Below are 25,240 nucleotides of genomic sequence, written 5' to 3'. Positions count from 1 at the left end.
TTGTTTAAGTGTCAAAAATCCTAAAAGCATAATTTTATTTGGAATGCATTTATTGAGGGGGAACTTTGATTTTTCAAATGATTTTTAAAATGTCAAATTTACTACTTACTCTCCAAAGTTATTTTGAACTTCAAAGATTAGAGTCTTTTTGATTTAACAAAAAAAGAGAGAAGTGTTAAGGTGTTAAAGGGGAGAAGTGTTAAAGTAAGGGGGAGTAATTTCAAACTTGATTTCAAAATCTTAAAATTACTCAAATGTTTTGTTATATCAAAAATGAGGAGATTGTTGAAAACATTTTGATATTTCGATATAACAAATTAAGATAAATGAATTTTAAGATTTTCTAAAAGATTTTCTAAGTATATTCGATATAATTATTCGAATATCAAAATATTACTCCAAATCTTTCAAATGTCATTTTTAATCCTTACTCAAGTGTAAAATTAAGTTTTAATCTTAAAATAATTTCAAAACAATTTTACAAAGTATTTCGAACCATTTCAAAGCCAAATATTTCAAAATGTCCAGAGGGAACCGATTCCCCCCAAGGGGGTACCGATTCCCCCTAAATGGTTTGGCTCCGAGAAAAACAGAATGCTCGGAGGGAACCGATTCCCCCCCAGGGGATACCGAATCCCCCTTGATCAACGATCGAAATATTTGAAATTTTACACTTAGGGAATCGATTCCCTATGAGGGGGTACCGATTCCCCCACGCTCCAAGTTGTTTTATTAATTAATTCTCATCCCCAAACGGCTCCAAAACATCCACAACAGTTATATACGACTTCAAACACATTCCAAGCTATAAATACAAGCTAAGGACACTTGAAGAAGAAAGAGAACAACCATCCAAGCAATCAAACACAAGAGAAGAGTTTTTCATTCTTATTTCATCTTTCTCTTGTAAATATTTTGTTCTTGTGAGCTTAATTCTTGTAAACACCTACCTTAGAGAGATTTTCTTGTTCACATTTCTTATCCTTTTGTAAAGGGGAAAGGTTTTAGCTAATCCCGTGTAAAAGCTAGGGAAAGGTTCTAGTTTAGCCCGGAAAAACTAGGGAGTTTGTAAGGTTACTCTTTATCCTCAAAAGAAAGAACAAATTAGTGAATTTGTTGGAAAATACTTGGTGAGGAGCTAAGGTAGTGGACGTAGACTTTGGTTGAAAACGTCGAACCATTATAAATCGCTGTGCAATTCTCTATCTTTCAATCCCCTTACTCCCTAAACACAAAACCGTTCCGACCCCTCTTTGCAAACCGTTCCGGTTGTCGATTCGAGCTTCCGAAAATCCAAACAAAATATTATTATTTTATTAAAAAATATGAGTAAGAGTTCGTTTGTTTCATTGAAAACATTTTTTGGAAAATGTTTTCCGTAAAATGAATTACATTTTCTGAAAAATGTTTTACAATGTTTGTAAGAGGTTGTTTAATCTATTTTTCACTAGTTGATGATTTTTTTTAAAAAAAATATTTATTACAAATATTAAATACAATAAAAATATTATTTATCATAAAAAATTAATATTATTATTTTTAAATATTAGATTAATTAATTTATTTATTATTAAAATATTATTTCTATAATTTTATTAATAAAAATATTAAGATTAGTATATTTTATTAAAATAAAAATATTATAACTTATATTAATTATTTATTAAAGTAATAGTATCATGTTTAACTATATTTCGATATAACAATTAAGACGAAATGTTTTTGGACTTGAATTGAATTTATTCAAAGTTTTTCAAAGTTTTAAAAAATAATTCAATATCCTTAAAGCTTGGAATTGAGGACAAAATAATTTTTTGGACAAGCAGTATCGATATTGTTCTTACAGTATCGATACCTCTTGAACAGTACCGATATTGTTCGTATGGTACTAATACCAAAGGTAAAGGAAGTATTAGTACTCACTAGGTAGTATTGATACTACCAACAATGCTCAAGTTCCAAAATGCAAAAATGACACCGATACCCAAAGGGGTACCGATACTACTCTGTATAGTAGTATCGATACCATAGGCATAATATCGATACCATCATACCCCAACGACTAGTTGATTTAAAAATAACAAAGGTAGTACTGATACACCCTTTAGGAGTATCGATAGCCTCTTTTCTGGGCAGATTTATTTTGCACAAAAATTAATCCCCAATAGCTCCAAAACACTCCTAACGGCTAGAAACGGCCACAAACAACATTTCAACATATAAATACAAGTTGAGGACACTTGAAAAAGGGTTAGAACACCTATTCAAGCAATCAAACACAAGAGAAGAGTTTTTCATTCTTATTTTCATTTCTCTTGTAAATATTGTGTTTTGTGTGAGCTTAATTCTTTGTAAACACCCTACCTTTGAGATGTTTATTTGTTTACTTCTTTTATCCTTTTGTAAAAGATGTTTGGTTCTATCTTAGTCAAGTGAAAAGATAGGGAGTTGTAAAGGTTACTCTTGATCTTTAAAAAAGAAATAACAAATTAGTGAATTTGTTAGAAAATTTTTAATGAGGAGCTAAGGTAGTAGAAGTAGATTTGGTTGATAAGTCGAACCACTATAAATCATTGTGTCAAATTTCTCTATCTTTTACTCTCCTTACTCCCTAAATAAATTTTTATCAATTCACCCCCTTTGCACATTTTTTGGTTGTTTGATTTGAGCCTCTTCGATCCTAACATATTATATTATATTTTAAAAAGAATTAATTAATATATTTTAAATATATTTATTAAAATATTATTAGATTATTATACTAATATTAAATACATAAATAATATTACTCATTATTAATAATTTAATAATATTATTCTATGAAATTAATAAATAATATAAATTTTATGAATAATTTATTATGTATTATTAAAATAAAAATATAATATCTTATATTATTATAATATAATTGAGTATTTTATTATAATATAAAATAAAAAATATATAATTTTATATTATTAGAGATATTAATAAATAAATTTTAAATATTCTATTAAAATAAAATATATATAATTTTTTATTATTAGAAATATTACTAAATATATTTTAAACATTTTTATAATTAATATTTTGATTAAGATGATATTAAAATATTTTATTAATATTAAATTCATAAAATAAAATTATTTTGAGCATTTATTCTTTTAAGTGAAAAGTTTGAAAAATAACTTACAAAAATCAGACCTTACGTCATTTTTCAGAAAATACAAAAGAAATTCTATTGACAAAAAAAAATGTTTTACGTTAATTAACATGTTTTTATTCAATAAAACATTGAAAAATGAAAAAATAATTTTCAAAAAATATTTACGTTAAACAAATACACTCTAAGTCTAAATTATTATTATTATTATCTAAAAAAAGTTTTTTTTCCTCTTCCTTCGATATTATATTTTTTATGATTATTTTATTTATTTTTCCTTGAAACCAAATGTACCTACCCAAAACATGACCGTTCTCTTGAGAACTCTTAACAAAGAAATCCTCTAAAACCTTCCATTTCTGCCCAAAAGCTCAAAAATGGCGTCCCTTCAAAGTCCACACAACTCAAGCCTTCTTCAATGGCGCCCTTTCCCTTGTATTAAATCCCCAAAACCAACTTTCAATAACAACCCATCTTTCCAATCCCTTTCAAAAACCCGACAATGGCTTCATCATCATCATCATCTTCTACTTCTCACACAATTTCCCCAGAAGAACTCAAGTTGTTCCACACTATAGACCGAGCCATCTTCTGCAGGCTTGTTCTGAACCTTCAACGCGAACCGTTCGAGTCCATGCACGTCATGGCTCTACTCCTTTGGCTCGAACGCTCTGTCGCCTGTGGAGAGAACTTGGTTTACACCATCCAGACATGGCCCGACACATTCGTCGATGCATTGGCCATCGAAAGTGTTCAATGCTTGAATTGTATAAACAGCGATGAATTCCCTTTCGGACATTTCGAAAACGATTACTGCATCGTCCCTTTGATTCGAATGTTGACTAACGACGACATCTCGCTTCGCTTCTTTCACGAGAATCGTGTGGAGATTGTTCATGGGGTCGTTAACCTGGTTCATGATGTTTGTTATAGAGCCTTTGATGATATAATGAAACAAGCACTGTATGGTGCAACGATTATGCCGATATTGCCAAGTTTAAGGCCAAACTTTCATGGATTTGATCCTGAAGATGTTAGCAGCTTTAGGGCTCAAAAGAAGTGTATGGACAATGAAATGGAGGATCTATGGAACCGTATACATAGCGTTCGCATTAGCAGCTCGGAAGAGAAGAAGAAGGGTGATGATAATAATAAGGAAGAAGTTGAAGCAGACGATAGAACCATTTTCTTGACATTCTCAAAAGGATACTCGGTTTCAGAGGATGAAGTGAGAAACTTCTTCACCAGGTATTGATACTTAATTTCCCCCCCCCCCCTTAATTTTGAAATTATCAGATGTTGACTGACTGGCTTGTTTTGGACAGGAGGTTTGGGGAAGTATTCGAGGGAATAGAGATGCAAGAAGTGGAAAAAGGGGAGCAGCCTCTATATGCAAAGCTGGTACTGGAAACAGGTACCACGCTTGAGATGATTCTGAATGGTAAGCCCAAAGCCAAGTTCTCTATCAATGGAAAACATGTTTGGGCTCGAAAGTTTGTTCGTAAGACCCACAAGTCCCCTCCCAAGCGACACATCACATCTGTATAACAATATTTTAGTTTGAAATATTTGTAATGTATACTATTGTTGTTTAAGTGAGTAACTGATAATAATAATTTGTCTTAAATTAAAGGATTTGCACCAAAACGCTATTTCTTTTATGGTCATAGTCTGAAAGAAGAGTACTAAATTATTGCAAAAATTTTATTATATCAATAAATTATTTCATTAGTCATACAAGAGTTAAAGTAGAAGAAAAGTTATTAATACTAAACCCAGGTTAATAGTTCGAAAAATGGATTAAAATATCATGTTACACAACAATTATTTAACAAAAAATAAACTCCAAGAGTTAATCCCATCTTATAAAGTACCCCAAAAAAACTCAACATATATATGAAGGGCCAAATTTGGATGAACCCATATAATTTACAACAAACTAAATGGTCCTCTCTGTGGTCAGCAAAAGCCAACTTCTTTGCATTTGACTAATGAATCTTTTATGAACTGCAACGAGTACCAATTTGAAAAAAAATACTAACTTCTAACCAAGGGTCATAGCGACCGCTTAATGAGGTCATAAAGAGAGATAACAATTTCGGCACTTATCAACACAATGATGAGCCACTCCAGGAAATCTGATTTCCTATTTTGAAGAATTTCTTGAAGAAACCTAATGTTGTGCTGCAAAAGCAGTAACGCGTTAGAACTTAGAAGGCAAGTAATGTACAATATCCAGGAAAAGCCGAATACTTGTTAGAACTTATATATATGGGAAATTTGCACATCTGTGCTTCATATTGCCTTCTCCTGTAAAGAGGGCATTTCTAAGAGAGCAAATACCATACCTCAACGAACTTAAGCTTGAAATCAAGACTTGCAAATCTTTGAGTTAATTCAAATTCATCTCGTAGAAATTCCCAAATTATAGCGTATTTGGCATCCTTCCAGGCGATATCTGATCTGTTAAAACCCCGGGGGTGGGGGGGGGGGGTAAAAAAGCATGAGCTAAATTGCAAACACTCCAAAAATAGACATTCCTATTCGTATTTTTTATGCCATAATGAGATAAATTCAAAAACAGATGATATCAAATTAATTTGGAAGGAGTAGCCTCAAACAAAGCTCTATGAGGAATCGATTACATTCTCTGTACCGTAATGGGTAAAAAGTTACCTCTCAAAAAGTCCGAGCTTAAGAATCACATCAGCAAGATTAGAGTTTGCCTTTCCCACTATCTGAAAAAGTTTTTTGCTGTCCATGGTAAATGTTCCTGTTTTTTCCATCCCACGATTTATGTCGGTAAATTCCGCAACCATCCCATCAACCTAAGGAAAAAGTTTTGACTATCAGTATAAAGCAAAATGTTTAGAAAGCCGACATTGGCAATCAAATAATACACACCTGGCGCACATAGTAATCAAGAGCAATACTTTGACCAAGAACACTTCCAATGGTACGGATTCCATCAATATTCAAGAACTGCAACATGATGTAATCCAATCCACCTTGCATCCATGTGTTCAGAGTAGGCATCTCTCTTACCTCATACTCTGCAAGTTCATAACACATTGAACTCAAAGAGCAATAAAACGATCAAACAAAAACTCCTTGATTGCAGTACCTTCCACATTTCTTTGTTCCTTATGAAAGCAATGGATCTAATCTCTAATAATTAATCCATATATGTTTAGAAAAAAGGTCTAGTCAGAAAAAAGAAACTGAATGATAAAAACACGCCATCAAATGAATGAGTTATTAAGAAGAAATCCATTGAAAATGACAGCAAAATACGAGATTGATACCCAAATCATCTCAATTCCCATCAAAACCCATTTAACATGCCAGTAACTCATGTGCATGTGTTGAAAGATGTATATGAGAAACCACAATGTATCTTGTGAATCAAGCATGGGACATGCATAAGCAGGAGAGAAAGAAACTGGCAAGAAATCCAGTTTACAATATATATCAATATATGTTATGTATTATTTTGATAAACAAGAATTTTATGAACTCACCATCCTTTCTCATTTCAGGAAGCAATCCAGATGCATGCTTTTCAACAATTTTCAGATACTGATCCACATCACATTCATGAACATTGAACATCACGATGGAACCATACTGGAATACCACCATGAAACAGCAGTCACTTCCACTTATGAAAACACCAGGACCCTGAAACAAGGAAGTTGACAATTCAAAGAAATACTTTACTAGATTTCCTCATACATGACAATCTAGAAAAAAACATACATATGAAAAGAGTCTAGAGAATACTAAAATGCATGATTTGAATGATAGAGCTATTGTTTTCTAGAAAAAATAGTCAAGAGTTTGGAAATGCCTCGTACTATGATGGTCAAATCTCACATCTATTCAGAATTTTCATGCCAATTAAAATCTATCCAGAAACATTTTAACAGAGAACAGTTTATAGTATGCAAACCAGATATTGTATATGTTCCTCCAGCTGAAATTTGTTAACTTAATCTGTAAATGGAACTCAGAAGGCTTAGAGATATATGCCACTTAACCCAATTCCCGAGAGACAGAGAGAGAGAAGGAGAGAGAGAGAGAGAGAGAGCAAATTAGCTGCACAGAGATAAATGACACTGACAAATCTCAATTAAATCTGGTTTACAGCAAGAGCCCCCTCATTTTTACTGTTTAAACTAATGCATGCATTAATAATTAAGAAGTTCCTTATTCTTCAATTTTTTTCAATATTCCATAGGTAGGAGGAATGGTATTAATAAGTTCTAGGTTGTTAACACTGACTAAAAACTTTTTTATTTTACTCACAAAATCCCCAAATACGTTATCCTTATAAGAAAGAGAGAAAGCTTTTCATCAGCTTCCAGCATAGTGAAGACAACGACGTCCTAATCCAACCTGAACACCTAATACATAAATAGTGAAACTCCTTTAAATAAAAAGACAGCCACAACATTACATAGAAAAACCAAGCATATCCCTACATTGTTTTAAAGAATCCGCCGTAACAACCAGTTTTTAAATTCAACAGTTCAAACTCAAGAAGCATAATCTCATTTCCAAGGTTCATTGTTGGTTGGTTCATAGGCAGTTTCCACTTACCTCCAATTTAAACCCCCTATATTTTCCTAATTAGCTTCTTTTTCCGCCAGATAATAACAGTTATGTGGATGAAATAAATAAATAATACATAAGAAATAAAGTGCCATCCGTGATTAGAAATATTAAAAAAAACTATCGTCATAAAACATGGTTGTAATTGATTAGAGTAATTGTTCTTAGCTCTCAACAGCAAAATAGATTTGTCAAAATCGACTTACAGGGGAACTAGCAAGATCACCAAACTTAAGAACTACATAATTAGTCATTCGTGATGTCGGCGGTATAAAATTCTGCTTGTTCTGCTCCACCAGTCCTCTCAAATCCACACTACACTCAGAAAAGAAAATTCATTTAATTAAAGCGTATAATAGGGTTTAAGCATCACAATTCGGAAGTTCTGATATTTTTCCCAAAATACAACGCCCAAAAATGAAAGCTTTTGGGGAGAAATCGATTCTAATGATGTCCCACTAAAAACCAATCGTAAATTGAGTAAAAAAATAACAATAACCTGGTGGAGAAAAAATAAGCTCGAACTGGAATAGAGCGTTTAGTGCCTTCTTCCACCGCTCCATCGCCGCCTCCATCGCCGACTTCCGAGCAAGAAACCGCTTCGCTCCAATCAACCACCATTTCCGGTTGCGGAGTCGGGAACGATGAAATGTATCTTGAAGCGATAATTCGACTGGCGTTGCTGAAGCCGATGCAGCCGCCGCCGCCGCCGTTGAAGGACCATAAGATGATGGTGGAGGGTGATGACGTGGCGGCTGACCGTAGGGTTTTAGAGGGGGCGAAGAAGAAAGAGGTAGCTCGGGGTTTAGGGAGAGGGGAAGAGAGAGATGGGAAGGAAGAGTAAGGAAGCGTTTGGGTACTGGTTGTACGAACGGAGAAAGAAGGGAGTTGGCGAATTGAGCGCCACATTTCTTTTTTCCTTTAGACGAACCGGTAGTTCCAAATTCTGGTTTTGCCATTTTATCATGCGATCATCACTTTATAAACCTTTTTTTTTTCATTTTTAGTATATTATTTCTATTAAATCCAATAAAACTAAAAAAAGTTAACGTTGTTTATTTTTTATTGTCAACGATAATATTTATTTTTATTTTTAAAATTTGAAGTTAATTTATTTATTTTTTTAATATGATCCTCTTAATAATTGAACTATATTTCATTTTTTTACATGAATTAGATAAAAATAAACACCAATTATTCAGTTTTTTAATTGACTTTTCTAATTATTTTAATGATATTATTTTATTGAATGAATAAACTAGATTTTTTTTTAAAAAAATTGTGCATGAATATATATCCTTATAATCTTATACTGTAAATCAAATATAAATTAGTCAAAACGAAATTGCAATCAACGCCTAGTCTATGTCTTATTAGAAACCTCGAATTACAGGTGAGCAAAATTTGACTCAATTTGAAAACTTGACTTTTTCATTTTGAGTCGAATTTTGATAAGGGGTTTGCGTCTGAAACAAATGAATAAGTTAATTTCCGTGGATGTCATCACATACATTCTTGAGTTCCATTTGTCTTCACCTTCAATAAATTCAGTGGAAATTATGTACAAATTTTAGGGTTCATAGGGAAAGCTTTTGGGGAAGAAGAGGGAGATGAGTTAACAAGAGTTAAGTGTCACATCAAAAATAATTAACATGAGGTAATAGCAGAACCTTATTAAAAATTAACTAAAAGTTTGATAATTGTATTTTAAGTTTCAAAAGTTAGGTGATCAAAATTCAAGAAATCTAAACGTTTGGGACTATTTATATATTTTACCCTTAATTTTATAATCCTGTCCGCGAACCTCAAACTTCGTGAATCATGTAGATTTGGTAGTCCAAACTCCTAACCATAATCACCACCCGGGCTCCATCATCTCTCCATGTATCCCGGCGCATTGTTGCTCCCTTTTAAGCCCTAGGTTCAATTTGGCCTTCCCCATCTTTCCCATAAAAAGCTCCTTCCTTTTACTAGATCTGCGTTGCTTTTCCACAAGCGTTTATCTCCCCCTTCTTAACAAACGACAAAGGAAACTTTAACGGGTCGGATTCCGGGCCTTCCGACATTCTTGTGGATATGGAATCGAGGCCTTTGATGCAAGATCAACTAACACTCCAGCCTAGATTAGCTTATTCAAATAATTCTTCTAAAATTTTAACTTTGCCCACTGTTTTAACACTCGGCCGCGTCGCCGCAGTGCCGGTGCTGATTTTCAGTTCAGTTTCTTTTTCTTGAATTTCATAAATAGCGCATTGTTTTAGCTGAATTTTTGTGATTTGCGATTTTAGATTTTTTTTCTTCTTAATCACTTGCTCGTTGAATTTAATTTGAAATTTCTAGTATTGATGATGATGATTTGACAATGGCATTTCAAGCTTTGAGGCAATGCACTCTCCTGATTTGTTGTTTCCTCCATTTTTAGACCTTCAATTTTTCTATCTGTTTAGCTTGGTTAAAAAATTAAGCCATCCGAGGTTTTTCATTTGTTTTCTTACGAGTTAATTGTATGTTTAGATCATATGTTTAAGACATAACATGCTTAACCATTATGTGTATGCTTATGTCAGCTGGTTTGTTTGCTATTTTCATGTCTTGGCTCATTATTTATGTGTATGTCGGGTATTTTGTCAGTAATTTTGATGTCCCTTGGAGTCGACCTCTGATAATACTGATGAATTTTGGCAATTATAGCTTAATTTTGTGTTTGATGACTCTGCTCATTTGAATTATGACAACCAATGACGATAGGTTGCAATGTGGTATGCCTTAGATGGTGTAAAGAAATCTATGGATTATTATTAGTTGTATGATCAGTGTACTTCTGAATTCTTTGTGGCAATTGTTAAATGTATTGCCGATGCGAAAACTTCGTATGCATTGAGACTAACAAAAATGGTTTTCATTTTTCTTTTAGCCTTTTCTGTCGATAGTTGGTGGGGAAGGACTGCTACGACTAGTATATTTTTGGCTGCTGCTATAACTGATTGGCTTGATGGGTACATTGCTCGAAAAGTATGCCTTCTGCCACCCTCCTTTTCAAATTTCTATGGAAACCTTTCTTTTTCCTCTCATTTTATAAGAGTGTAGTTATTCTATACAATTTAACTGAGTAAAATCTTTATCATTTCTTTCAGATGAAGTTATGTTCTGCCTTTGGTGCCCTTTTGGATCCAGTCGCTGACAAGGTGAGTAGTTTTTAATTTCCTTTTTATTTTCCGAATATTCAAGTTATTTAATAGATAGAGTTTAATGGCCGAAGTCATTGTATTGACTTGTCTGAAGCTGTGAGCATTTCTTCTGATCCCATGCCTGTTTAATGTAGCTTATGGTTGCTGCTACACTAGTTTTACTATGTTCAAAACCTTTGAATGTTGCGGTGTTTGGGCAAGCGCCATGGTTACTGAATGTACCGTCAATAGCCATTATAGGAAGGGAGGTAATATATACCATAGCTGATGATGTTCTGTACATGTATGAATTAGTTATAAATATTTTACAAATTGTTGCTATTTTGTTTGTAGATAACTATGTCTGCTGTTAGGGAATGGGCTTCTTCTCAGAATAGTAAGATTTCAGAGGTATGTTTCTCTCTCGGATGTCAAACTACTTTCTATTTTACTAATATCTTGAAGTAGGAAATGCTTGAGTTTTGCCTGTAGCTTATTTATTGAGTTTGATTCGAGAATTAGGCTGTTGCCGTAAATAAGCTGGGGAAGTGGAAAACTGCCACACAGATGGTTGCACTAACCATACTTCTGGCTACACGAGATAACAGGTTTATTAAATTTCTTCCTTCACTGTCATGAAAATAATAAATGCCAAACAACCCTGGTTGCAGTATCCTGCTGTTTACTATTTTCTGCTTCTCTCCCTCTTTATGCAGCTCCAGAGAAAGTGGGATCTTAGTTGCTTCTGGTGTTATTTTTCTTTATCTTTCAGCTGGGATCTCGGTGATTTCACTAGCCGTGTATTTGGAGAAGATGGGGAAAGTATTACTTAAGTAGTTATCTTTACCTGCTGGGTTGTAGCGGCTTGCATTTTTTGTTGCCGACTGTTTGTGGCTGATCTCTCTAGCGGAATACTTTTCACACATTGATGATGATGCCATCTTTATTTCCTTTCAAAAGTCCCGCCTTTTGAAGTTCACAAATATTGGAATTTCCTTTCAGATTAGGCTGTTTGGTGAGGGTAGTATCCATATATTCATGGGCTTATGTCTTAAATTTCATGGAGGATGATCATTGCTTTAAGCAAGTCGACTCCCAACATTTAACACATTTTACTCTGTAATTTGCAACTGCAACATGAAATTGAGGAACTCTTACTAAGCTATTCTATTGTAAATGTTAATTGCTAGTCAAGTGGCTGCTCACAGTTATACACAAGTGATAAGTAATCAAAGCATGCTATGTATAATGCAATTTCTTGCTCTTTTATAACTTATTCATTTCTGAACTCAGTTTTATGATGATGAATAGATTATGGGATTGATGTTAGAGACTTTTCAAAGTTGTTGAATATTCTTCAATCATATGTTACTTAGATTTGGTCGTGGAGATCTGAGGCATGTATGTTTAACATTTTCCCAAGCTTTTCATTTATTTGGAGGGTTTTTGTAGGATCATATTCTGAATATAGTCAGATGGGCATTTCAAGAAAAATGAGAGTTAGAGCAACAAAATTTCAGTCAGCATGCAGAGGCTTATGCTTTTGCAGGGTATGAGCAGATTATAGTTTTGGCACATGATGGAGGTTCCAGAGAAGGTTTCTCCTTCAGATACATTTGGATGTAGTTCTCTCACGTCGCTCACTCTCTCCCATGGTAAGTTGCTGCTGTGAGTGATTGTTCCTTAGGCATTAACCAATGCTTATGCTTTCAGGGTTTAGTTAATTATTAGACATGGGTATTCATCTGATCTGACACAGATATAAATTTTGTTTAATCTTTATACTCATTTGAAAGGGTGTTTCAGGGGAAATGAACTCAAGAGTTTGAGTAACATAAGACTAATGTGATTTCTGGTGTAACTAGATTTTAATTTTGTTCATTAAAAGTTTTGCCATACGAAACGAATAGGGAAGCATATGTATTCACAATGAGAGATTTTCCTGGTTAATACTACATTGATTTTAATAATGGTATGTCCTGCTTTCTGTTGAATACAATAGCAATAGATGATTCTCCATTGATTACTTAATCTCCACAGGCAAAAGCTTCTGAAGAAAATAAATTCCAAGGTCAGTGCTCATCTGCAGAGGGTTAAATCATTCATTTTCATCTGTTGTAACATGTCCAGTATGCATTTTTTTTATATGGGTGATGGGGTATTTAAACCGGACTATCTTCTCAAATATTATAAAGCACGAGAATACTAGTGTGGTAGTGCCCTCGTCTCGATTTAACGTTAGGAAAACTAGAGAATCTTCGTTTGTTCAAAGATGAGCCAAAAGAAATGAAGGGAAATGGAGGTGAGAATAATTCATCTGCAAACTCTCTTTGCAGGATCCTGTTATATAGTCTATGAGCATGAAAGAACAATGGAGGTGAGAAACAACTAATCAGGAGCTTCTGAAATTGTACATCGGAGAAGAGAAGGCCCTTCAAAGTGAGCATCTATATACTTGATCAAGTCAAGACTCGCGCCTTCTACTCCATTATTGTGTTCTAATGCTGGCAGTTGCATCGATTTTCCATTAACTCATCTGTTATTCTCACATTTTATAATCTTTTAGCGTCTAAGTTGCTCGGACACTTCTTTTTGGATAAGGGGATATTACCCTCCGAAGACATTCGCAGTGCACCAAGAAAACTTCGAAAAGATTGTACATATCCACGTCTACGTGATCCGATGTTCACATCCAAATCCGAATAACATAGGTTAGCATCAAATGCTTGATTTCACAGATGAGGTGGTTTGGTTCATAAAATCAATGTGGTATTAATTGGGTGAGTATTATAACAGTAAAAATGAAATTCTACTAATCAAAGTAACAACAACTAATTATGTTATTAGTTTTAGCATATTAATAACAGTGTAAAAAGTGAAGGGATAAAATTATATTAAATTAAAATAAATAAATTAAAATACGACTTTTAGAATAATAAAATAGAGCAGCGAATTGTATGGCGAATTTGACGAATAGAAGTCGGTACGATTGTGTGAAGTTCACAAAGCCACCGATGGAGGTGCGTCTCTTGCTGCACGAGGATATGTTTACTTACGCTGCTGTTTAAGTAGTTGTAGGTTCAAGGTTGCAGTTTATTATCATTCTTTACTGGAAAAAAATTAGAATTGTATCATAATAAACTTAATTATTATATTTAAAATAAAAAATTAAGCCTTACAAAAGTTACAAAATAGGAGTAATTGAATACGCCAACTAACCTAATCTAATTTTATAATATTTCAAATATAAAAAAAATTAAATCTCAAATAAATCAAGATCAACAAATTCTTAACATAAAAATATTAGAATTCATATTATTCAAGTTTGAATTAATCCAAAACTGGCCCGCTTGCCACTTAACTTTGTTTGCTATCAACAAAATTATTGTGGTAGGCACCTAAATTTAGTTGTCCTTATTCAATATAATCCCTTCCCGGCATTATTTATTTATTTATTATTATAAATTCATTTTTAATTGTATATATTATTTAATGTATATCGGTAGGTGAAAATAATTTTACAAATAATATTTGCATAAATATCAAATCATTTATTTTGAAAAAAAAGAATTAAACATGTTTAAAGTATACTTAATTACATCTAAAGATTATTTATAAATTATTAGTGTTTTTATAAAAAAAATATTATATTAAATACAAAATCTATATATATTTGTATAAATGGATTTCGAAACATTTCGTAAAAAAAATGTCTTTCGATCTTAAGAAAGACCTCTGAGCCTGGCCGTAGAGGGTTGTTTTCCTTGAGCTTTTTTCCGTCATTCTCGCTGCTATGCTGGTTGGTTTCCAGAACGCGCATTCTCATCTGTAGGATGGCGACAAGAGATAATAGAACAGCATCATTTGGATGTTCAATTACAGACTTTACATATATAATAATAATAATAATAATAATTATACACACATATATATATTTTTTTCAAATTTTTATTTTATTTTCTGGAAATAATTTTATTTTGAAATCCTATAAATTACGTAAACAAGTTTGACAACTGAAAACAAAATATGTTTTGAAAAAATGAAAATAATATAATTCATAAATAAAATATTGGTATACACGATTGATTCTTAAAATACGTATAGTGATGATTTTATAAAATCTTTTTTTCCTTTAAATTCATTTGAGATTAACGGAAATAAAATTTATAAGGCAATTCGGATTTTTTTTTCTATTTATCGTAAATATATCTAATATAAATTTGTTTATTTGTTTTAAGAAAAAGCTCAAGTTTCAACCAAAGTTCGCTGTTTTTAAAGTAGACACAGGAGGAAGGTGAGACTCAGCCACCCTCTATAGCTGTCCTCCGCTTGTACTTCAATTATTTCAAATTTCAAATTTTCAAACTCTATTTTGACTCAAATTATCTACTTTTTGATCACCCAAATATTCGTTCCTCTTGACTGATTGTATTTTAGTATTCGATCCCAGTAATGTCAAATTTAACTTTGCAGAACCAAACAAATATGATGATAATCCCAACACAATTATAAATATAAAATTTTGAAGTATACTTGTTTCATTTCTATACGTACTTCTTTGGTCACAGCTTGAAACTTTTGAACAAACAGGTACAGGTTGTTAAGCTCATTAATGTCGCTAGGTGACATAATCTGTACCGTCTTTTCTTTGATTACATTTATTCGTTGATTTTCGTTTACTGGGTTTCTGCCGATTTCTCAGCTCATCAACTTTCTCGTATACAAATCTCAGGTTAGGTTCTTCTTGGGGTATTTTCCTTCTTTTTCCAGTCTCTAGTTTCTGCCATTTTTAACTGCAATTGTGCTCGTCAGTTCCCGATATTGGAGTTTCTCTCATGGAGAATCCTGGGAATTTTAGATTGATTGTTGAGGCTTTATTTATCTTTTGTTTAGTTAATCTTTCACTAGGATTCAACCCTGTAGATGAATTTTTGCTAGACTGTGGATCCTCCAGAAATAGATCATTAGGTGATCGACAATTTGTCGCCGATAATTCAAACACTTCATCGTATAATCTTTCAACCCCACAGCATATTTTTGCTAATTCTAGTTCAAATCCCATCTCACTTTACTACGATTCATCACTGTATCGAACTGCTAGAATCTTCAATGGACCTTCCGATTACAGCTTTCCAATCAAAGAACAAGGGCGGCACTTGATTCGCCTTCATTTCTTTCCGTTTGTATATGGAAAGTACAACATGAGCAACGCAAAATTCTCTGTTTCAGCACAAAACTTCAGCCTTACTAGAGAACCCCAATCGGGGAATGTTTCAGTTGTCAAGGAATACAGCTTGAACATTACTTCTAATAGACTGGTTCTTAGTTTTATCCCTGATTCAGTGTCATTTGCCTTCATCAATGCCTTGGAAGTTTTCTCGATCCCTGAGAATATCGTTCCCGAAGAAGCCAAAACGATTGGTAGAAAAGACGATAAGAGAAGCCTGAGAGATGTTGCGTTGGAGACGGTTGCGAGGGTGGATATGGGGAACTCAACAGTGCTTCCACAAAATGATACCTTGTGGAGACTATGGGTTTCAGATGATGAATATTTGATAGACAAGAATCTAGGATCATTTGTATCAAATGTCTCGGCTGTTAATTTTACGGGAGGATTGGTGACGGAGGATATTGCTCCAGCTTCTGTATATGGCACTGCCACTCGGTTTAACCTGGATGATCCCAATCTTAATGCAAACCTGACATGGAGCTTCGATGTTGACCCGGGGTTAGATTATCTTGTCCGGCTTCATTTTTGTGATATCGTAAGTAATTCTTCTACTCAGCAAGGTGTCTTTGTTGAAATTTTCATCAATACACATTCAGCAGGTCATCTTGATCTTGGTTCTCAGACATCACACGTTTTAGGTGCCCCATATTTCATGGATGTCTGCACAAGGGCCCATGATAGTCGTAAGCTTAATGTAAGCGTCGGCTCGTCGAATATAATCAACTTCCCTAGTGTCATTCTCAATGGTTTGGAGATCATGAAAATAAATAATGCTGCGGGAGGTTTTGATGCTCCTGAGGTCGTCTCCTCGAGAACTTCCAAGATAGCACTTATAGTTGGTTTGACTGTCGGATTGTTTGTTTTCGTCGTTCTGGCTGCAGTTCTCATCCTTTTCTGCCAAAGAAGAAGAAAGCCAGATCCAGGGAATGGAGGACGAAATGTTCATGTTGCAGGGAATGGAACTGCCATATTTTTTAGCTCGAAAATAGGCTATCGCTTCCCCTTCATGGCACTTGTAGAGGCCACTGATAATTTCAGTGAAAATTTAGTTATTGGGGTTGGTGGTTTTGGTAAGGTTTATAAAGGAGTATTGTGGGATGAAACTGAGGTTGCAGTCAAGAGGGGAACTCCTCAATCAAGTCAAGGTCTCACAGAATTCCGGACCGAGATCGAAATGCTATCGCAGTTTCGGCACCGACATTTGGTATCATTGATCGGTTACTGTGATGAACACAATGAGATGATCATAATTTATGAGTACATGGAGAATGGGACACTCAAGAATCATTTATATGGCTCAAGTCATCCATGCTTGAGTTGGAGACAGAGGCTTGAGATATGCATTGGATCAGCCAAAGGACTTCACTATCTTCATACCGGTTCAACTAATTCAATAATTCACCGTGATGTCAAGTCTGCTAACATACTACTTGACAAGAATTTCATGGCTAAAGTTGCTGATTTTGGTTTATCAAAGACAGGCCCGGATATTGATCGGACGCATGTGAGTACAGCAGTGAAAGGAAGCTTTGGATATCTCGACCCAGAGTACTTGACAACGCAACAACTAACAGAGAAATCAGATGTTTACTCTTTTGGTGTAGTTTTGCTTGAAGTCCTTTGCGGAAGGCCGGTTATTTATCCTTCCCTCCCGAGAGAAAAGGTGAATTTAGTCGACTGGGCATTGAAGTCTCGCAGCAATGGGAGATTGGAAGACATTGTAGACCCTAGGCTTGTTGGTGAAATAAAACCAGAGTCTTTAAACAAGTTTTGGGAGATAACTGAGAAATGCTTGGGGAAACATGGAATTTATAGGCCTTCAATGGGAGATGTCCTATGGAACTTGGAATCAACACTTCAACTACAAAGGAATGAACAAAAAACCGCTCACGATGGTGAGCTTTCTTCTGGAATCAGCTGTGGCGAACACTTGGAAACAAGCTCAGAGTTCATCCTAGCCGGTAGTGTAAGTGAACTCGCCGGCGTTTCAATGACCACTGTATTTGCTCAAATGTTAAGTGAGCAAACGAGGTAGATGAACATTATATGCATAGATTCCACTGAGGGGCTGAATCTCATTTTTCAATAAGCTTTGTCTATGGCAGCAAATTCTTCAGGAACCACTTTTTTTCTACGTAAAATTTTGTGTTCTTTGTTGGGTTTTTCTAATTTGGATTTATCAGCCTTTGCATTGTTCTAAAAATGTCGTGAAAATTCAGTCATCCGATTTTTGCAATTTTTGTCTGTTCACGGACTGTGCTTTACTGTTTTTTTTTTTAAAGATTTCCAAGTCTATTAAATACATACATTCATGCACGTGTAAAAATACATAAAATTAAGTTATTTATCACATACGGAAGCATTTCCTCCGAGCAAAGAAATCCGAGTCGGTGTAATATTTGTCTCAGAAACTAGAGTTCAACGTAAATTTTATTTGCTTCATTGACATAGCCCACACAGGATTTAAAAGATCGCAAAATCATCTTGTCTGAAAGAGACAATGACACTCTACTTAAGATTCTCACAGAACAATTGCGATAATCTGGATGCCAGGCTTCGCTTTACTGCAGGAGAAACTCCATTCTTGCCAATGATGGATTCCAACACTGCATTTCCAAGGTGTTTATTCTCTATCACTGCCTTCCCATTTTCTGGCACTAACCTATCTTTCATAAATCCAATCTGTTTTTTAGAACGATGAATTTGCCCCAAGTTAGGATCCTTTTAATCTCTTTATTTTTGCACCTAAATAAACCTTGTACTCATGGATGGACCTAAAATTTTATGTTAGGGGAGGACGAACTTATACAATTTTAGGGAAAAAAATAAATAATCAATTGAAGATACATAGAAAATATCTAAATTATATGATAATTTGAAATTTTCAAGGACGACTGCCCCCACTAGCCCCTTTCGGTCCATGCATGCCTATACTTCCTTTGTACTAAATAAACCCCTGATCTCTTATTTATTTAAAGGCTTATTTGAGTGCAAGGTTAAGGGTTTTATTCAAGTGTACCAAGAAATGAACCAAAGATTTTGGTTATAATTCTCCTAAATTCGAATGATATGGTATATTTTTTAACATGTCATAACTATGCAAGTAAACAAATATTTAACATGTTTTAATGCCCAAATTGAAGACCAGGCTGACAGGAAGACATACTGCTTGAATTCTATTCATTTAGCAATTCAGGGTAATCAATCATCCGATTATAACGATGAAAAAAGCAATGAATGTTTTTGGACTTACAGTTAGGGAACCACGGGTTGATATTGTGAAAAGAATGGAGGAGCCAGGCAGGAAGGTTTCATACTTGAAGGCCGCCATGATTTTTTCGACGGCTTTTGTTTCTGCATCAGTGTAGGTTCCATGAGATCTCAAGATGGCAACGCACTGCTCAGCTGCTTTCTCAGAGTACTGTTGACCCGTTATTGGCATGATCGTTGTTACATGTACGAACTTCTCAAAGTCACCTACACATACAAATTGCAAACGCATACCAAAAACATTAGGATTGACGACGATATGGATGGCAATGAGGCAATATAAAATCCGCCAAAAACATATAATTCTTCGTGGACCTGCTTTAGAAAAATGAACAATGGCAATATAGTTCATATATCCCTCGCATGTTGATTAATTCTCAGCTCAATGTCAGAATCGTAGGTTTCCTTTCCCTCACATTTTTACGAAAATAATTGTTCAATCTTTTATCACTAGTAACTGTTCATCAAAACTCTATTTTACATTTCCCAACCGAAACAAACAAACAAAATCATGGAAATTACCTGTAATGATGTCTCTAAAAAACTCAACGGAATCTGCCAAGTCCGCGGCGTTCTTACCCTTCCACATATCAGCAAGGCAATCCACGGCCTTATCTTCCAAATACACTCCGATCGCGGTGATCTTTATGAATGTCCCATGGATATCCAATCCTCTATCCCCTGGCGAACGTTACCACTGACACGTTAACATAAGAAGGGAAAAAAAAGAAGATCGAACGGATTTCGAAACAGAATGCGGGGAACACTAACCTGCGCCGCCGAGGAAAAGAGTGTTGGTGGAACCCGGAGGCTTCACCTTTGGGGGGAAGTTAACGTTCTGTACTTCCAGTTCGGTGATGGACGCTGACGTAGACATTGTGCGGCAGTTCATTAAATTCTATTCTTCTCCTTTTAGTTTATGGTTTGAGGGGTTGTAATTGGGAGTGAAACGGTCAGCTTTATATAGCTAATGGGGAAATGAAGGATAGGCAGGGGAATAGGAGCCGAGGGTTCGTAGATATGCACCAGGGTGTTAATGTGCAAGCTCAACTTTTTACAAGGCTAAATTTACTTTTTTTAAATGATATAATCTGGTATTTAATTTTTATCAGTGCAATTATTTTTTTAAAAATTATTTTAGTGTAAATTATATTTCAAATTATTCAGTTATAATATTTAAGTTCTAAACGGAACATGCTTTTATAAAATTTATAATATGATCTTTTAATTAAAATATTATTATAAATAAATTATTGGGTCATTAGATAAAATAATTAAATGACTTGGTATAATATCAATTTTAATCCTTAAATTTTTTTACATCCTATCAATTTAACCATAATTCGATTAATCAATGCGGTCACCACAGTGATATATATTATTTTTCAAAATATAAAAATATGTTATAACTTATAATGAAATATTATACTTCGACAAAGTTAGAAACTTTATTGTAAATTAAAAAGAAAACCCAAAAAAAAGAGTCAAATGTTGCTGATAATTGTGGTTAATCAAACCCTAACAATGCTAATATTTCTTCTCGAGTGAAATAATGTAATTTTATAAGACTCGAGATCATACATATATAGACATACCACATGAGATGTAAAACATGTGTTTCCTTTCACTTTTCAAGCCCATAATGTATGCATTGCAACAAACTTTAGAAAGTGAGTGGAGCAACCAATAATAATGCAATGGAAAGTGAATGAAATACATTGGCTGGAAGGATGGTTTTATAAGATATATATTGGAATGGATATGTGTCGAGTTAAGTTGGGTTTGCAGTTGATTTTAATTTGATTCAAGTATTTTATCATTTTATCCATCATGTGGTCCGATTTAAGTATTTTATCACTCTATTTGTCATCCTGCTTGATCCGAGCTTAGGGAGGCTCCACCTGATCTGATATCTGACTTGATTTTTGGATAAAAACTCGCATCTGACCTTATATATATATACACACATATTAGACTAAGTCGATAATTTTTTACCTTAAACCTGAATCTAACTTGATCATATTTTTTCAAAAATTCAACCTGGTCCGACATAAATCCAAATTTTTATAAAGAATCAGTCTTATAGGGTTGAGTTAGATCAAAATCATTCGGGTCTAAATCTCAAACTTATCCCTAGATATATATAGTATTCAATTTAAATTATTAGTTTTTTTTATTAAGGTGATTACAAAGTAGTATATGTTTTAAATACTCTCAAACATTCGACAATGAACATTCAATCACCCTGCTGCAGTCGTTGATGCTCGAACTTGTGACATCTAGAAACAACAATTCTTTTAACAACTGAAGTTAGTTGGTTCGTATAATTTAAATTATTAAATGAAATATCAATAATTATATAAAAAAAAATCTTGAATAGATAACTATATAAAAATATTAATCTCATAGAAGTATAATAATAACCCTTTACGCATCTAATTATCCAAATCATGCAAAATGTATGCATTACAACAAACTTTAAAATAATCTAAAAAGCGAGAACAACATGGATTCCAATGAAATGTTGAAAATTTGTTTCCGTATTTGACAACTGCAGATTTTTCCCACAAAGTTCAGATTAAATGTTGATAATTTGCAAATTGAAAAATGAAACTTGGTGCAAACCAAGGTGTAAACTTCACCTGATGGGATGAAATCTAATGGCAGAGAGGGCTAAAGAAAAGAAAATTCCAAACAAATTTATTACAACCTAATCAACTGACAAATGAGGACCACCCACACATGAATTGTATGGTTTAAATTATTTCCATGTGTTTGGTAAGGATGAGGCTATCTTCAAAGTTCTGATATTTTATGCTCGAGTCTCACAATTGTTTAAATTTAATTTTATGTTAATTCAAGTCTTCTTGTTCATTTATGAGGTTTGTCTAAATTCATTTTAATTATTTGTTGTAATTATAATGTGACTTGCGTAACCTTGAGTGAAAATTTCTATGAGGATTCATTGGGAAATTCTCGAGACATTTTGGGATTTGGGTAATCTTAGTTTTTCACTTTTAATTTAGTCTAATAGTTGAGCAAGCGTCACTTTTCTTGCCTCTGTGTTTCACTGTGTTATTATTGCTCACTTTCGTTGTCTTTTGTGTTGTCCTTGTTCTGTTTGTCTCGAAGTTCCATACATTCGTATCAAACCCCATTTTCCAGGATTTCCGAAAGGTTCATCTTCGAAATTTTCATGTATTTCTGAATCTGGGCTTTGCGTGTTTGTGTAATATCTTAATTTCTCCATCCATGGCCGAGTCGAGGTTCATCGTTTTAGCCTTTCTGCTCTTAACTTGCTCCACGTGTTTTTCTTCTTCCTCCTCCTCTGGGGATCAACACTCCGATAAAATCACTGAGTTGCCCGGACAACCGAGTAATGTCGACTTCAATCAGTACTCAGGGTATGTGACAGTCAACGAAGACGCTGGAAGGGCATTATTTTACTGGTTGACTGAGTCACCACTGAACCGTACACCAGAAACAAGACCACTCGTTTTATGGCTCAATGGAGGGCCTGGTTGCTCTTCAGTTGCTTATGGAGCAGCCGAAGAGATTGGTCCTTTTCGTATTAGACCAGATGGAAAGACACTTTACTTCAATCCTTATGCTTGGAACAAGTGTAAGTCTTCATTTTTCGTTTTGTCTTCTGTTTGTGTTTTTGTCTGAATTTCATCTAAGATTTGTTTCATTTCAATTGTTTGTTTTCAGTGGCAAATATACTATTCCTTGAGTCTCCAGCTGGTGTTGGTTTCTCATACACAAATACAACATCAGATTTATACAACTGTGGTGATAAGAGAACTGGTAATTTATTGTGTTTGTTCATCATCTTTATGTCAATTTTGTTACTTTAGATTGTAAGAGAGTTGGTTTTGACATCTTTAGATGTTTTTGGGGTCTGGGTGTTGTAAATTCGCAGCTGAAGATGCATATGCTTTTCTGGTTAATTGGCTTGAAAGGTTTCCACAGTATAAGCATAGGGATTTCTACATTGCTGGAGAAAGTTATGCAGGTTTCACTTTGATCCCGGTTCGCTGTTCCGTTTGTGATATTTCGCATGATTCGACGATGATTTATGTTTATTTTCAGGTCATTATGTTCCTCAATTGGCTCAACTTGTTTATGAAAGAAACAAAGGGATTCAGAATCCTGATCTCAATTTCAAAGGACTTATGGTAAGAATATTAGTTGTTGGAGTTTCAGTTCTTGCTGGTAATCAACTCTTGTTTTCTGGGAAAATGACTTATCATTGGATCATATAGGTTGGAAATGCAGTTATTGATGACTTCCATGATTTTGTTGGTACATTCGAGTACTGGTGGACTCATGGTTTAATATCCGATTCGACCTATCGCAATTTGCAATCCGCATGTGACCTGGGATCAGCTTCACATCCCTCATCGGATTGCGCTGCAGCTCTCGAAGTTGCAGAAAAGGAGCAAGGAAACATCGATCCGTATAGCATCTACACGCCACCCTGCAAGGATACCGCAACGTTGAGACACAACTTCAGGGGTCACTATGTAAGTTTCCATCGCCCTTTGTCTGTCATCTAGGACCAGACATATTTCTGCATATAGTCCAAATGTATTACAATATTATCTTCACATTCTATCTTGTTTCTTCTCTAGTTTCTGTCAATAGTATGGCTTTAAATCATGATATTTATATACATACATAATTCATGAACCTAACTTGTTATGCACGTCGTCTTCAAAACATTGAGTTTCGATTCATCAAGTTCTTTTCTTTTCCACTGCACTAAAATTTGTTTCTACATGCAGCCGTGGATCTTAAGAGCTTACGATCCATGCACCGAGCAGTATACGAAAGTGTACTTTAATCGCCCCGAAGTTCAGAAGGCTCTTCATGCAAATGTAACCGGTATTCCTTATCAATGGGAAACTTGCAGGTGGGTGATTGATGGTGATTTCTTTTCAATTCGGTATACGTTATTTATGATAATGTTCGTTTTACAGCGACATCGTATATGATAACTGGACGGATTCGCCTCTCTCTATGCTTCCTATATACCAAGAACTAATTTCCGGTGGTATTCGGATATGGGTTTTCAGGTAAGTTGCTCTTCTTTTTCCTTGTTTTTTCATTGGATTTTGTTTTGTCCGCAGTCCAAGTAAGGTAGGTTAACCTAAGTACGGAGAGCTTTGATTGAACTCTTTTTCTGCAGTGGAGACACTGATTCAGTGGTTCCGGTGACAGCCACTCGATACTCCATCGGTGCACTGAAACTACCAACCATTAACAAGTGGCATCCCTGGTATGACAATGGCAAGGTAAGTTCTGATAAACCCACACACTCTTTCATATATATATATATATATATATATATATATATATATATATATGCGTGTGTTGATCTGATCAGAGTTGCTTATTTTTGTGAATAAAGGTTGGTGGGTGGAGCCAAGAATACGAAGGGCTGACATTAGTGTCGGTAACTGGAGCCGGTCATGAGGTTCCACTCCACCGCCCTCGTCAAGGTTTCATTCTTTTCCGATCTTTCTTGGAAGACAAGCCAATGCCGACATACTCGTATTCATATCTGTTGCCCGCAATTGATAAGTGAAATAAATTAGACTTCATAAATCGGGTTAGGAAAACTAAATAAAAAATTAAGCAGTCCGATTAGACTCTTTGGAGTCAAGCCTAAATATTGCTACTTGCCTCAATCTATTTTTCATGTAAGGGTAAACTTTTTTAACTTGAAACTTCATGTGCATGATCTACAAGAATAAAGCATAAAATAAAATTGTGGGATGAAACAAATATGAATTATATAAAATAATTGCAACT

The 25,240-nt window shown here is 34.4% G+C and overlaps 6 protein-coding genes across 7 annotated transcripts; 4 read left to right on the top strand and 2 right to left on the bottom strand.

Moving 5' to 3' along the window:
• Positions 1-3,644: 3,644 nt before the first annotated feature.
• Positions 3,645-4,690, top strand: LOC120153739. The gene is made up of 2 exons (XM_039165639.1): positions 3,645-4,390; positions 4,468-4,690. Exons 1-2 carry the CDS (start codon positions 3,645-3,647, stop codon positions 4,688-4,690), a joined length of 969 nt encoding a protein of 322 aa, XP_039021570.1.
• A 381-nt stretch (positions 4,691-5,071) lies between these two features.
• Positions 5,072-8,714, bottom strand: LOC120153894. 2 transcript variants are annotated; one of them, XM_039165757.1, is made up of 7 exons: positions 8,256-8,714; positions 7,963-8,071; positions 6,664-6,823; positions 6,047-6,195; positions 5,819-5,970; positions 5,491-5,605; positions 5,072-5,326 (listed from the first exon to the last, which is right to left on the bottom strand). In XM_039165757.1, exons 1-7 carry the CDS (start codon positions 8,663-8,665, stop codon positions 5,198-5,200), a joined length of 1,224 nt encoding a protein of 407 aa, XP_039021688.1. In that variant the 5' UTR covers positions 8,666-8,714; the 3' UTR covers positions 5,072-5,197. The 2 variants fall into 2 exon arrangements, with proteins under 2 accessions (XP_039021688.1, XP_039021689.1); XM_039165758.1 differs by lacking the exons at positions 5,072-5,326; positions 5,491-5,605 and adding an exon at positions 5,441-5,452 and having other exon boundaries at positions 5,799-5,970.
• A 903-nt stretch (positions 8,715-9,617) lies between these two features.
• On the top strand, positions 9,618-12,189 carry LOC120153974 (CDP-diacylglycerol--glycerol-3-phosphate 3-phosphatidyltransferase 1, chloroplastic-like). Its single transcript, XM_039165832.1, has 7 exons — positions 9,618-9,971; positions 10,671-10,768; positions 10,891-10,941; positions 11,079-11,192; positions 11,278-11,334; positions 11,446-11,531; positions 11,640-12,189. Exons 1-7 carry the CDS (start codon positions 9,833-9,835, stop codon positions 11,758-11,760), a joined length of 666 nt encoding a protein of 221 aa, XP_039021763.1. The 5' UTR covers positions 9,618-9,832; the 3' UTR covers positions 11,761-12,189.
• Positions 12,190-15,674: 3,485 nt separating this feature from the next.
• LOC120153784 (probable receptor-like protein kinase At2g39360) lies at positions 15,675-18,298 on the top strand. Its single transcript, XM_039165665.1, has one exon. It carries the CDS (start codon positions 15,759-15,761, stop codon positions 18,186-18,188), a length of 2,430 nt encoding a protein of 809 aa, XP_039021596.1. The 5' UTR covers positions 15,675-15,758; the 3' UTR covers positions 18,189-18,298.
• Positions 18,299-18,661: 363 nt separating this feature from the next.
• Positions 18,662-20,333, bottom strand: LOC120153738 (chalcone--flavonone isomerase-like). Its single transcript, XM_039165638.1, has 4 exons — positions 20,195-20,333; positions 19,946-20,104; positions 19,407-19,630; positions 18,662-18,835 (listed from the first exon to the last, which is right to left on the bottom strand). Exons 1-4 carry the CDS (start codon positions 20,313-20,315, stop codon positions 18,662-18,664), a joined length of 678 nt encoding a protein of 225 aa, XP_039021569.1. The 5' UTR covers positions 20,316-20,333.
• Positions 20,334-22,367: 2,034 nt separating this feature from the next.
• Positions 22,368-25,148, top strand: LOC120153785 (serine carboxypeptidase-like 27). Its single transcript, XM_039165666.1, has 9 exons — positions 22,368-23,045; positions 23,135-23,230; positions 23,346-23,438; positions 23,516-23,601; positions 23,689-23,949; positions 24,211-24,338; positions 24,406-24,501; positions 24,615-24,720; positions 24,837-25,148. The coding sequence occupies exons 1-9, from the start codon at positions 22,676-22,678 to the stop codon at positions 25,011-25,013; spliced, it is 1,413 nt and encodes a 470-aa protein (XP_039021597.1). The 5' UTR covers positions 22,368-22,675; the 3' UTR covers positions 25,014-25,148.
• The last annotated feature ends 92 nt before the right edge of the window (positions 25,149-25,240 follow it).

Source organism: Hibiscus syriacus, unplaced genomic scaffold (genome assembly GCF_006381635.1).
Source record: "Hibiscus syriacus cultivar Baekdansim isolate YM2019G1 unplaced genomic scaffold, ASM638163v2 tig00111105_pilon, whole genome shotgun sequence".
Classification (NCBI taxonomy): domain Eukaryota; kingdom Viridiplantae; phylum Streptophyta; class Magnoliopsida; order Malvales; family Malvaceae; genus Hibiscus; species Hibiscus syriacus.
This window is presented reverse-complemented; position numbering and strand designations above follow the sequence as displayed.